Genomic DNA, 14215 nt, shown 5'->3' with positions numbered 1-14215 from the left:
ATGAAATGGATATGGTTATTATGTTAATATTCTCTGATGTTAGATGCATTCCTAAAAAACACACATAGATTTGACCAGTTGTGATCTATATTCTGTCAAGTATTTTTTCTTGGACATTTTTTTGTATTTCACTGTACATTATTTTTACTAATTTAATTAATTTTTAAAAATTTGCCAGAGAGTGCATGTCAAAGAGAGAGAAAGAAAGCAACTTTCATGGAGAATGGTCATATCACAATTCTTTCTCCTTCACTGACAAATATGTGTTCAGGGACAGACACATTTCTGGTGGTTTCTCAATCTCTGGCCAGGATTCAAGCCACAAGACTGGCTATGTGGGATCTAACTACAACAAGGACCAGGCCATGGAGCTAGGCCAAATATTTCAAAATCCAAGTCTTTAGTGGCACAACTCTGTAAGTAGAAATAACAATTACCCATATACCTTGGGGGGAAATTAAAATAAAAAACTTAAAAAAAATTGCCTAATCTTGTTATTTTGAGAAGAAAACATAGGTTTTGTGTTTTGTTTTTAAGAGAGGTTTTTGTTTTAGGGCATGTATGTTCGCCAGAAAGACAGAGAGAGACAGAAAGCAAGAAATAAACACTCCTGGGGGATGGTCACACTGTAATCCCTTCTCCTCCATTCTCCTCTTGGGATCTTGGGCACACATTCACACTTGTCCAGCATCAGTTCCAGTTACCAGGTCTGGGACTCAAACTATGGTTGACTATGTGGGAGTCCAGCAACATAACCATTATTCTATCCACTGGTCCCCAAATTGTGTTTTTTAAAGAAATACTTCACCATGGACCAGCAGATGGTGTAATGGTTACATCACTGGACTTCCACATCATGACTGCAGTTTGAGTCCTGGAATCGGCTGCTTAAACCTCATAATGGACAGATGTGTGTGCATGCTGAAAATTCCCAGAGGAGAATGAAAAATTAGGAATTCTGGTGTGGCCATTCCCTCTGGGTGGTTATTTCTGACTTTCTGTCTCTCCATCTCTCTCTGACTCACTGGTGAAATCACATACTTAATAGCAAAATTCTCTGTAGAAATAAAATAAATAAATAATTCAGCAGGTGTTATGGTGATTAGGGTGGCTGGGTTTCCACATGACCTATTGTGATTCAAGTTCTGGACCCACTGGCTTGAAAATTATGCTGGGCACATATGTGTGCATACCCAAAATCCAAAGAAAAGAATGGAGTAGAAGGGATTGCACCACCACCATCCCCCCAGGGAGTGATTTATCACATTTTCTTTCTCTTTGGTGAGTGCACACACTAACCAGCTTTAGAAAAAAGCTAAAAAATAACCCCCCAAAACAAACAAAACTTCCAAGAGTCAGCAGATAGTATCATGGTTTATGTGGACTCCCACATGACTTATCATGGTATGAGTCGCAGAACTGGAAGCCTGAAAGTCATGTCAGTTATTTGAACATGCTTGTCAAAAATAACAGGAGAATAATGTAGTAGAAGGGATTATGGTGTGGCCATTACCCTCTGGGGGGGCTTTCCCTCTCACAGTCTCTCTCTGATGAGTGCACATGTACTATGGAAAAAAATTTTTTTAAATCCTCTAAAAGTTATCAGTTGCTTCTGAAGGGTGTTTACCTGCCAGGGAAGAATAGGCTGGTCTGCATCTCCTGGAGATCCCATTTCTATTTTATGCAAAAGCATCTTAGAAAGAACTTGGGCCACCACATGCACAGCATGATAGATAAAATAGCTGGGGTCAAATATGATCATCATGCTTGACTCAGATGGTAGAAACTCTAGGGATGAATTTGGATGGCAGTCTCTGAGTTTGCCACATAATGATCCAGCAAGTGAGCATTGAAAAAAGTATAGCCAGAGTTTACTGAAGTAAAAATCTTCTGGGTGTTGAGAAGAGTTCACTGTCTTGAGAAATTGTTTAAAGCCAGAAAATTTCCTTTCTTGGTTTGAAAATAAGAGGCTTCCATGGAAAAAGTATTGTGTATACTCTGCATAAGTCAACATGATTTTCTACTCTAAGGAGTAAAGATTTCTCATGATCCATATCTTTCCTGGAATTGAATAGAATTCCTTTTCTGTTCCTAGGCTCCAGATACTCCATTCATCACTTTGTACTATATATACATTTGCAGATGAAACTCTGATACTCTTAGTAAGAGTAAAGTCCTGTGGTAAAATGATACCTTTTGTGGCAGGGAGCATTTCTGTAAAGGCCACACAGATATCCTTTTCTGTCATCTTTGCCTTTCCTTCCTGAAGTAACTGCTCCCCTTGCGTGTCATCAGATACATAGAGTGCCACCCACGTCCAACCAAAATGCAGCAACAAACAGACGATTCCATGAGCCAGAGAGCTGTCCTTGGTGGCCATCTGATAAACTGATGGAAATTGGTCTTTATCACTTAGAATGGAGTCAAAAGGACCATATGTGACCTGAATAAGAAAGAAATCATCTGATTCTAACCTTACTAGGATTTTGGATAGTCCCACTTAAACAGGTAGGACAACTTAAATCTCTACCTGATAAGATCAGAGAATGGAATATTGAGTGAAGAAAATGCATGCTGTGATTAAGAGCAGTAGAAGACTGTTTTCCAGGCCCATTTCTTTCAATAAAGAACATGTGACTAGTCCAAATAATAATATCTCTTCCAGAACAAAGCATAAAAGAAAAAGTGTAAGGTTCAATAATAGTTTAATTGTGTACTGTAGAAACTGAGGGATGCATACATTTATAAAAACAGTTCAACAAAATGGTAATTCTGCTATCTTGAGTTCATGTGATGTAAAGATCAGAGGCTTCCATTCCTAGTAGCCAAGGATAATAATATCAACTCTGAGAAAAGATGTTGTATTGATTTTTTGATACTGTGTTTTATCACCACAGAATAACCTATATCATCTTAAAACACATTTAGGCTCTCTGATTTTTTTCTTTTTTTAATTAATTAATGTACATTCATTCACTGAGCATTGTCACAGAATATAAAATGTGATTTCCCATCCAGAATACGCTGCATAGTAGCTTAATCATATATGTTATCATCAATAATTTTTCATTTCTAGTTATATATTTCCCCCATATTTCTCACCTTCTGCCATTTCCCACCCTCCTCCCACACTATCTCAGGTGTTCACAGTTGTTTTCCATTACTTTTTTCCACTATATTTTATTGATTCACAAACTTTCTTAAATAATTGAACTACTTTTAATAGCAAGCTCTGCTGATATATACATATCTATGAATACATGTCTGACTTAAGGAATGAAACTCTGACTAGAATGAATAAGGTAGCACCTAGCTGATGCTATATAGTTTATTATGGTCATTAATTATGTATTTTTTACTATATTTTTTAATTTCAAGAAAAACAGATTTAACTTTAATAAATCAGAGAAATGCCAAAGAAATATGCTTAAAACTTAAAGCCAGCAAACAGGCTGGGATTTTGTTCAAATAGTAGGTACATGAACCTATCGGCAGTTCAAGACAAGACAAAAATCCTCAAAACCAGAAAACAAAGCCTAGAAAAAAACCAACAATGTTTTAGTCAAAAGTCATAAAATTCTATTTCACCAGTTCACTTTAATGTACTTTATCTTTTGTTTGGTTTCAATTTTCCCAATTAAATTCTGGGATATAATATTCAACTCTAGACTTGTCCCCACGATTAAGCTGGCCATTTTCTAAGTTTTTGAAGTCTTATTTCTGTGTGACTGTATTTAATTTTTCTGGCATAGCACTCCCTGCAGAAATTCTTGGAGATCTGGCCTGGTGTTGGTAAATTCTTTCAGATTTTGTTGATCTGAGAATGTTCTTGTCTTTTCTTCCCATATGAAGGATATTCTTGCTGAGTATAGTATCCATAGTTGCAATTGCTTTTCCCTTAACACTTTGAATATATTTTCTCATTCTTTCTTCATTCACATTGTTTCTGATGAGAGATCGCTGTCAGCCTGATGGAATATTCTTTGTAGGTAACTTGACGTTTCTCTCTTGCCAATCTATATATCTAGTCTTTGTGGTTTTGCTCAATCCGGCTATAATGTGTCCTGGAGAAGATCTTCTTGGGTTGATTCTATAGGGGCCCTTCGTATTCCTTGGGACTGGGTCTTTGAATGCTTCTGTAGGTTTGGAAAGTTTTCTTCCAGGATTTCATGGAATAGATTGTCAATGAACATATGGATCTCTTCCACTTCTGGGATACCAATTATCTGGATGTTTGGACATTTGATGATAGCTAGTATTTCTTGTATAGTATCCTCATTTTTTTGGGAAATTTTCTCAGTCTTCATGGTGGATTTTCCTAGGCCAGTGATTCTATCGTCTATGTCTGAGATTTTTTTTTCTGTATGATCTAGTCTGCTTTTAAAACTTTCAAGGGAGGTTTTGACTTCCCGTTTTATAATCTTCATCTCTAACAGGTCGATTTGATTCCTTTTTATACTGTGAATTTCCTCTTTTAAATTCTGCAAGAATTTCCTCACCTCCTGAAGCTCATCAGCTCCTTTCCACTGCCTCTTCGGCAGTTCATTGTCTCCCTTCTCTTTGATCTCTGTGAGTTTTGTCACCATGAAAATTCTAAATTCTTTATCAGACATTTCCATGAATTTTTTCATACTGTCTGGAGATGAATAGGAGTTATTTTTCCTTGGAGGAGAGGTATTTACTTGTTTTTCCATATTTCTTGTGACCCTGTGGTGATTTCTAGTCATCTGATGGATAGTGCATTTCTTCTAATTCTTAAAGTTTAGTATTACTGTTCAGAAGCACGCAGGAGGATGTGATCTGCAATCTCTCTTCTGTTCTGTTCTTACTCTTTGTGCATCAGAATCAGTGGGAATAGAGGAATAGTCTAACCCTAACTGTATTCAGATGTTTAGATCCTGTTCACTTGGACCTGTCTAGACACTTAGTGAGTAGAGGTTGAGAAGCCAATGAGTAAAGATTAAAAAAAGAAAAGACTTAGAGAAAAAGAAAGAAGAAAATATAAGATAAGAAGAAAAAAGGATAATAAAAACTATAGATTTTAATATTAAAATGCAAAAATTGAAAACCGCATGGCGTGCACTATTTCACAGCTGAAGTTCAAGATTATGTGGAGATGGGCCTGGGTTTGTGCCTTTCCTAAACAGAAGGGGAGAGGCACCTTTTAACACAATATAGGGGCTTGAAAGTCCAGAAAGTACTTTACCTTTAAAAAAATTAAAAGACTCAGGGAGACACAGAGAGACAGAGAGAAATGGAGACAGAGATAGGTAGCACTACTCACTAGAAATAGGTGAGGAAGAACTCTCAGCATAAAATCTTCATTTTATGTATCTGAAAGCATATGAATGAATGCAAATAAATAAATTGGGGAAAATAAAAAGAAATAAGTGACAAAGAAGTCTCAGCAGAAAATCTTCATTTGAAATCTCTGAAAGCACTATTTCACAGCTGAAGTTCAGGTTCCATGTCCTCTCTAACATTTTTAAAATGTAATTTTTCAAGATTGTGATTCTCCTTAAGCTAATATGTTTTCCAGTAATGTTTCCTCAAACTTTTATTAGACAGCTTCCCCGAAACAATCTCTGAGGTGGAGAGCTGTTGTGTGGAGAGTAATTAGACAGCTTCCCCGAAAGAATCTCTGAGGTGGAGAGCTGTTATGTGGAGAGTAATTGGAAGCGACTTCAAGAGATCCACCTGCATGGGTGTGAGAAAGGGCAGAAGGAGCTTGTAAATCTGTTATTGTAACTGAGCCATACCTAACTTGGAGGATCTCCAGTGCTGGAATGTCCTTTCTTTGTTTGATGTAATGAATGCAATTTTTTTATATCTTTGTATCAAATTGTACAATAAATGTCCCCTGATATTTTCCTCTCTCAAGATAAGGTAAATGGCTACTCAGTTCATACTTTTTAGGAGACATCTTTAAATTGGCCATCAATGTTCTCATCAGTGGAAACTGAGTGTAATGGATATGGATAGGCATTTGGTTGAAACAACAGATTCCACTTCTCTTGCTATTTTTTATTTGTTAGAGGGCAAATTGTATCATGTGTGCCTGCCACAGAGAGACAGAGGAAAGTGAGAAGTAACCCCTCATAGGATGCAGGTGCACAAACCCAGTGTGTTCTTTGAGCCACCTGGATCAAAATTTAAACCAAGCAGTAAGCCATGTGGGATTCAGCCACATTAACCATCATATCTATCACCAATTGGCCCACCTCTGCTCTTTTTCTCTCATCTTTGTACTGTTAATAATCTCATAACTCAGGAAATTACCTGTGTTTTTGTTCTGTGTTTCAGAAAATTGAACACAACCAACCAAGAGAAGGGTTGAGAGTCGCAAGGGGTATGTAAATCCAGCTTTTACTTTTTCTTTGCTAATATGTGAGAAGACGCCATTAAAAGCTATCCAACTCTCATTCCCCATCCTGGTAACCCACTTACCTGTGGGATTTTAGAGAGTTCCAAAAGGGTTCCAACTTGGGCTGAAAATGTTGGCGTGTCTCCTGTAATGATAGCAACAGGTTGTTTCTGTGTCTGGCAGTTGTAGTTTGGCAGGATCTGATTCCCTCCAGAGAGCAAAAACAGAGGATTTTGTAAAGTTCTTTTGTCACTAGTAAATGCATTGTAGAGATCATAACCAAGGGAAAGGTTAGGGAGCAAATGGAGGCTCTTATTGATCTCCTCAATGGCAAAGAGAAAGGACAGGGCATATTGGTAATTCTTCCATTGGTACCTATACAGAGGGGACAGTGTTAGGAAGTAGAATAAATTCATGTAATGCAGGGTAAATTCTTCAGCCAAGCCACAAGGCATAAAGGTTTAGGCCTAGGCTGCCATTCAGAGATTCTCTTGCACTGGTACATGGAGCTGGTGTGAGTAATATTCACAGGGCTCTAGAAAACCTGGAAATGTTTTTCTCTCTACTTAAGCAAATTGTGTCCAAACAATGAACAGAGGTTCCCAGGACCTTGTGAAGAAGATGAGATTTTGTTTAACTGGATGATGACTCTCACCTGAACAGAGGTGATTTTAAAGACGGATCATTAATGTAAAGAAAAGACAACATTTTTACAGGCTGTGAATAAAGAGTGTACACATTCACCATTTTTTTATACAGTTTAAAAATGTATATGTAGGCAATTTATAATATGTATATATAGATGTATGTGTGTGTGTGTATATATATACACACATATAATACAAAGTATTTTTAGGATTTTTAAATATAATATGGAACAATTACACTATGGTAGTTAATATATACCACCTAAAATATTTCATATTTTCTGTGAGGATAACATTGGCATCACACTTCCTTGGCACCATTGGAAAGAATAATACTCAATTATGAGTTACTTTCCTCATGATTACACTCACTTTTATAATTCTTCTTGAATGTATCCTACATGTCATCTTGTCTCTATGTAGGTCCAGAAACCATGACTGAAGTATTTTTATTTTCCCTATGTTCTTAAAATTTAAATAACATCTGGAGGAACTAGCAATTGGTATGGTGTTTAAGGCATTAGACTTTCAAATAAGATGATCACAGTTGGAGTACCATTCCTGGCAACTTGCTTTTTCACTTTCTCTCTCTATTCTTCAGCCAAGCCACAAGGCATAAAGGTTTAGGCCTAGGCTGCCATTCAGAGATTCTCCTGCACTGGTACATGGAGCTGGTGTGAGTAATATTCACAGGGCTCTAGAAAACCTGGAAATGTTTTTCTCTCTACTTAAGCAAATTGTGTCCAAACAATGAACAGAGGTTCCCAGGACCTTGTGAAGAAGATGAGATTTTGTTTAACTGGATGATGACTCTCACCTGAACAGAGGTGATTTTAAAGATGGATCATTAATGTAAAGAAAAGACAACATTTTTACAGGCTGTGAATAAAGAGTGCACACATTCACCATTTTTTTATACAGTTTAAAAATGTATATATAGGCAATTTATAATATGTATATATAGATGTATGTGTGTGTGTGTATATATATACACATATATAATACAAAGTATTTTTAGGATTTTTAAATATAATATGGAACAATTAGACTATGGTAGTTAATATATATCACCTAAAATATTTCATATTTTCTGTGAGGATAACATTGGCATCACACTTCCTTGGCACCATTGGAAAGAATAATACTCAATTATGAGTTACATTCCTCATGATTACACTAAGTTTTATAATTCTTCATGAATGTATCCCACATGTCATCTTGTTTCTATGTAGGTCCAGAAACCATGACTGAAACATTTTTTATTTTCCCTATGTTCTCAAAATTTAAATAACATCTGGTGGGGTTAGCAATTGGTACGGTCTTTAAGGCGTTAGACTTTCAAATAAGATGACCACAGTTGGAGTCCCAGCCCTGGCAACTTGCTTTTTCACTTTCTCGCTCTCTCTGGTGAGCACGCATGCCCTATAGCATATTCAATACAAAATAATAACAAATAACATTAAATATAATTTTAAAAGGTAGCATCTGGCTTTTCAGTTTTTTAACTGTTTGTCACATTTTGGGTGGCTTTTTCTATAGTTTTATACAATTCTACATAAATTGTTTGAAAAAAGCATTGTTAAGTATGTTTTTGTTGAAAATTATATATTTAATTCAGATCTGCTATTTACTTACTGACTATGTCAAGTGTTTCTATCAATTTGTAAAGGCATTTTTCTCTACAGTTAATTGGTCTTTTAATTATTCATTTCCTACTTGGAAGTTCTTAACTTTTACATATTAGCTACAAATATTTTTTGAGATTTTAAAAATTGCTCAATTTTGTTTCTTTCTGAATTATTATGTATTATCTTTAATCCTGTCTCCATTCTTTGGAATTATTCTAGTCTTAATCTCTTAAATTTTGACTTTAACATAACCATTAAACAAATTTCTTTCTTTCTTTTTTTTTTGAGAGGTTTTGCCCTAGGGTGCATTATTCGTTAAAGAAAGAGAGGGACACTCAGTGAGAGGGAAAGTGAAAAATTATCCCCAAAGGGCATGGCTCAAATTCTCTATCCTCTCTTCTCATCCTGTGACCCTGGGCATGCATGCACACATGTCCAGGTGTGACTTTTAAGCCACCAGGTCCAGGACTCAAAGAGCAGTTTGTTATGTGGGAGACCAGTGACATAAGTGCTATGCCATCTGCTTGTCTCCTGATTTATTAATAAAGCATGCGAGACTAGAGATTTTTATGAAATCATAACTCCACTTTACTTGAATTGTTGTTATATTTTACTGTTACTTTTTTGTTGTTACAAGATGTGCACTCACAATAGAGAAACAGAGAGAGGGAAGGAGAGAGAGAGAAAAAAAGCGAGAAATAACCCCCTGGCTGGAAGATGGTTATTCCACAATCTCTTCTCCTTCATTCTGCACTTGGGATGATTGGATAGGCAGGCAAACTTCCATATCTGGCATGTTTCTCAGGCAAATTTATTCAGTACTCAAACCATGTAGTCAGCCATATGGAATCCAGCTGCCTTACCCTCCATGCTGAGTTAGGAGTTTGACTCCACTCTAGGTAGATAGGGGATAGATTCTGCATAATTGTGTTACTGTGGTTTAGATTTCTGTGCCTGGTAAATGTTCACTGTGTCCCCGTTACAAGTCTCAGAGGAATTAATGACTCCTGTTGCTGGGCTAAAATCAGACTGAAACCAATCACTGTGTGTAGTACAAAGTAAGTTTCAAGCTGCTGGGTCAGCAACTCAAACCTTGACCATGTGGGAGTAGAGCTCCTTAGCCACGAGGTTACCTTATTGCCCCTTGTTAAAACTTTAATCAGACTTAAGAGAGTTTGTTCAGTCCTATCTGTACACTTGTACATAATTCACACAAGTGAATTTGGCCAGAATCTTCATTACCTGTAATGTTACCATTTAGTAATATTCTCTCCAATTACTCCCATCTTGCTCTTTGAGTTTAAATTCTTTCTTGTCCTTACTACATTCGGAGGTTAGCCTAATATTCCTGAACTACTGCAGAATCCCATAGTCACACTACTCACATATTTTTTGAGGCTTTAAATGAAGCATTCTTTGCTTTAAAATGTATGAAGAGGTGAGTAGGTGGCAAGGTGTTTAAGGCTCTGGATTTCCACATGACAAATTAAGGTATAAGTACCAGTGTTGCAGATCAAAAATGATGCTGGGCACATGTGCAAGCCTGAGAAGAGAATGGGGATTGGATTGAGGTGTGGCCATCCTTCTGGGTTAATATATTGTGGTGGCTTTACAAAGCCATGACTTTTCTACAAAGCACCTTTCTACAATCCCCTAGTTAGTGGTGAGTACCATAGTCAGCACCTTGAAGCTAACATTAACTTTATGTCAAGAGGTCAGTGTCTCAATATGCATGTAGGCCTTGCTATACAGGTCTTGGTTATAAAAGGGCTGAGGTATAAACAATTTCACTCACTCTGAGCTTTCCAAAGACCAAATACAGAGATAGTGCTGAAAAAGTAGACAACAAACTATTAATTACTCTCTTCTGTCTTGAAAGAAATGGAGATACTGAAAATAAAAAAAAAGATAAGAGGATAACAAGGCAGAACATCCTGAGTTCACATTTCTGCACTTGTCTCATTTCTGTGCACATGAAATTATTCTCAAGTGGGATTAATCCTACATACACGTATATATGCAAACTAAGTTATTACACAGTTACAATCGCATTTTCAGATACATGTACCCAACAACTTACTAGTCATCTGACACTTCTTGAGTGGGCCTTATCCGATAATTTTGTGTAAGTATATCTTCTTCCTAAATGCTATAAAGAGGGAAAAACCCAGCCAGTACCAGGTCCCCATCCTTGTAGACACTTGGCTTCAGGAATGTATGACAACTAATATTTATCATCTCACATGCCATTTGTAAAGGCTGCAGAAGTATCAAGACACTAATCAAAGGTAATGACATTTCTGAGCTGGCCCAACACAGGCAAAAAGCCCTATGTGTGAGACCTGAGAAGGAGATGGGACTCGGCTTTGTCTGCAGGCTCAGCCGTCTGTTAGGAAAGGCAACTCTTTGGAGGGCAAAGGGGATTCTCACTTCCACAGTTTCACTTCAACCTATCCAAAGCGTGTGCCAGACTGGCATGACAGACAGAAACATAGCTAGAAGCATTTCTAAAAGGGCAGTTTTACAGGAGTCATGGTGCTGAGACTCATGCTTAATCTGAGCAGCTCTGACTTTCCTGGCTTTTTACTGTTTCACTTAAGTCCCATCCAGGAGCTCTGGGGATCTCTCTACCCTGGGGCTCTGCACCTGTCACCCTTAATTTTGGTGAAAAACAATTTGGAAAAAAACATATTTTGCCTGTTTTTTCCCCCAGCCTTTATGATTTTATAATGACCAAGTAAAGCTTTGGACACTATCCCATCCTGAGACAACAAGCTTTGTAATTTTATGACCAAGACAGGTTCAAAGTGCTTGTATCATAAAACTGCTGTTACTATTTTTTAATGCTGTTAAAATCCACAGGTTCCAACAGGTTGGACCAACAGGTTCCATTGTGGTTATTTTCTCTAAAGTGAGCTCGCCATTAGTTGTACATGATTGATCCACTGTGTGCTCTCTGTGAATTGCCTGTGGAGGTTGACTCCTTCCCATCACCCTCCTTGAGCTGCTCTTCTCTCTGTCCCCTTGACTTTGTGAGGTCTTAACCTGTCCTTGTTTTTATACAATGATGGGAGGAGAAAGTATGGAAAGTCATCACAGTATAACCTTAATGTAACTTAGTATAAACACAATTAAGCTGAACAAAATATTGGAAGAAATCTTAGAATATTATAAAGTCAAAATAGCCATTTGGGGAGCATTTGAGCAGTTGTGTTCTTTTACTGGCATGGATGATCTACAGGCAGCTACCTTTATTTATTGTGTCTGTCTTAATCACAACAGAATTAATTTTAATTTTCCTTATATTGTCCTCAAAAATTATGGAAGAAGGAACCGCGATCCAATTTTTCCTTATGTTGTCCTCAAAAATTATGGAAGAAAGAACAGTGATCCAATTTGAAAGCATGGAATCACTTTTGATACATATATTCTCAGGAGATCATACTTGGTTTATAAATAAGTGTATATGTTAAATAAACACTAAATCATGGAACCAGCAGGTGGCATCATGGTTAAGGCACTGGACTCTCACATAACTATGTAGTTGACTGTGTTTTGAATCCTGGGCCTGGTGATGTGCTTTCTCACTTTCTCTCTCACTCTTGCTCTCTGTCTCTCTTTGGTGGGTACACATGCCTTAGAGCAAACCTAAAAACAATGATAATAAATAAAATAAATAATGTAAAAAATAAACATAAATTAATAAATTATGTATAAAATACCTTTATCAAAAAGAGACAATACATTAGATAAATACTTTGAGAAAAATAAGTAAATATAATATAGAAACATAAAAATAAAGATCAGAACATTCATTTCCATTTTTATTTCTACTTATACTAGTAATAACATTTGGTTAGCCCTTTGAGCAAGTTTGAACTTGACTCTAGGAAAAGCAAGAACTTTTGTATAAATGGTTACCTAGATATGTTAAAAATAAGATTACTTCAACTATTTTAAAAATTTAAAGACTGAAAGAACAGTGATATAAACAATAAAAGTTAATATTTTTTTGCAAAAGCATGTCATAAATTTTAAAATAAGGGACTAACATGCTTTATTAAAAATTTCCTTAATGATGCCTGTAAGTGGTATGGTGTCTATGTCTATGGACTTCCACATGACTGACTGCACTTTGAGTCCCAGACCTGAGAGCTTGCTTTTTCGCTTTTCTCCCTCTCTCACTGTCTCTCTCTCTCATAAATTCTCATAACCCATAGCAAATTGAAAAAAAAAGATAGTAGGCAAAATTAAATGAATAATTCTTTTAAAAATACTCTAGTGTAATGGATCTACAGCATGCTGAATAAGACAGCTGAACTCCACATGGCCCACATCCCAGACCTGGAGGCTTGAAAAAACATGCCAGGCATATGTGTATGCATTTATTCCCAAAATCCCAAAAGAAAGGAGAAATGAAAAAGGGATTACAGTTCATTCCCCATATGAGGGTGCTTTTTTGCATCTCTCACAGTCTGTCTCTCTTGGAAGGATACATGCCCAATAGGAATAGAAAACTTCTTTAGAATTTAAAAGCTGGGGACAGCAGATGGCATATTGGTTATGTCACTGGACTCCCATATAGTGGACCATGGTTCAAGTCTCAGACATAGAGGCTTTAAACTCATGCCAGGGGTGTATCCATGCATGCCCAAAATCCCAAGAGGAAAATGGAAGAAAAGGGATTGCAGCATGATAATCCCAAGAGGAGAAGGGATTGCAGCATGATCATCCTGCCTGGGGGTGATTTCTTACTTTCTGTCTCTGTTTCTCTCTGTCTCTCTGGAAGCACACATGCCCTATAGCAAAAATCTCTCTAAATTAAAAAGAATTTAAGTGTTTTAAATTTATATATATCTATATCTATCTATCTTTCTATCTATATATGTGTGTGTGTGTGTGTGTGTGTGTATGTATATATATGTTACAAATTGTTTCTTTTTATGTCACATGATAGTAACACATTTACCAAAAGAAGTTCAAAATAAAGATAAAGAACAAAACAAGTTTGTTCTTGAAAAAAAGTTTAACTAGAAGAAGGTTCCACATGGCTACAGCGAACTAGATTTTTCAGGGAATGAAGATTTTGTACAGATAATTCAGCCTCCAAAAAACAAGCTAGCGGTAGGGAGCCCCCCCTCCGCACCCCCAGTCTTCTATCTCTGTTTCTCTGTCTCGGTTCCTGTCTCTCCCTCCTTCTGCCTTCCCTCTTTTTTTTGAATTTTTTCCTTTTTTTCACTTTTTTAAAAAGGCAGTTTTTCTCTGGCTCTTAGCTCCACCTTTTTAATCACCTGTAATCTTTTTAAGTATCGCTCTGGTCCTCCCACCCAGGCAGAAGAAGCCGGCCCTTCAGAAGAAGGTTCCACATGGCTACAGCGAACTAGATTTTTCACGGAATGAAGATTTTATACTGATGGGAACCAGCAGTTAGCATAATGGCTGTGTTGCTGGACTCCCATGTAGTTGACCGTGGTTCGTGTCCCGGACCTGGTGGCTTAAAACTCACACCGGGCACGTGTGCATGTGTGCCCAAGATCCCGAGAGGAGAATGGAGGAGAAGGGATTTTGGCAGGAAC

General features: G+C 37.0%; 1 protein-coding gene across 1 annotated transcript in view; it reads right to left on the bottom strand.

Moving 5' to 3' along the window:
- LOC102489538 (vomeronasal type-2 receptor 116-like) overlaps positions 1 to 14215 on the bottom strand; it is a 28107-nt gene that overhangs the window by 10642 nt on the left and 3250 nt on the right. The window contains 2 exon segments of the mRNA XM_027769365.1: positions 2315 to 2443; positions 6448 to 6739. Of these exon segments, the coding sequence (XP_027625166.1) occupies positions 2315 to 2443; positions 6448 to 6739 (421 nt within the window).

The sequence above is a fragment of the Tupaia chinensis genome, unplaced genomic scaffold, assembly GCF_000334495.1.
Source record: "Tupaia chinensis unplaced genomic scaffold, TupChi_1.0 Scaffold149406_1, whole genome shotgun sequence".
Taxonomy (NCBI): Eukaryota; Metazoa; Chordata; class Mammalia; order Scandentia; family Tupaiidae; genus Tupaia; species Tupaia belangeri.
Note: the sequence above shows the minus strand (reverse complement) of the source record. Positions and strands in the feature narration are given on the sequence as shown.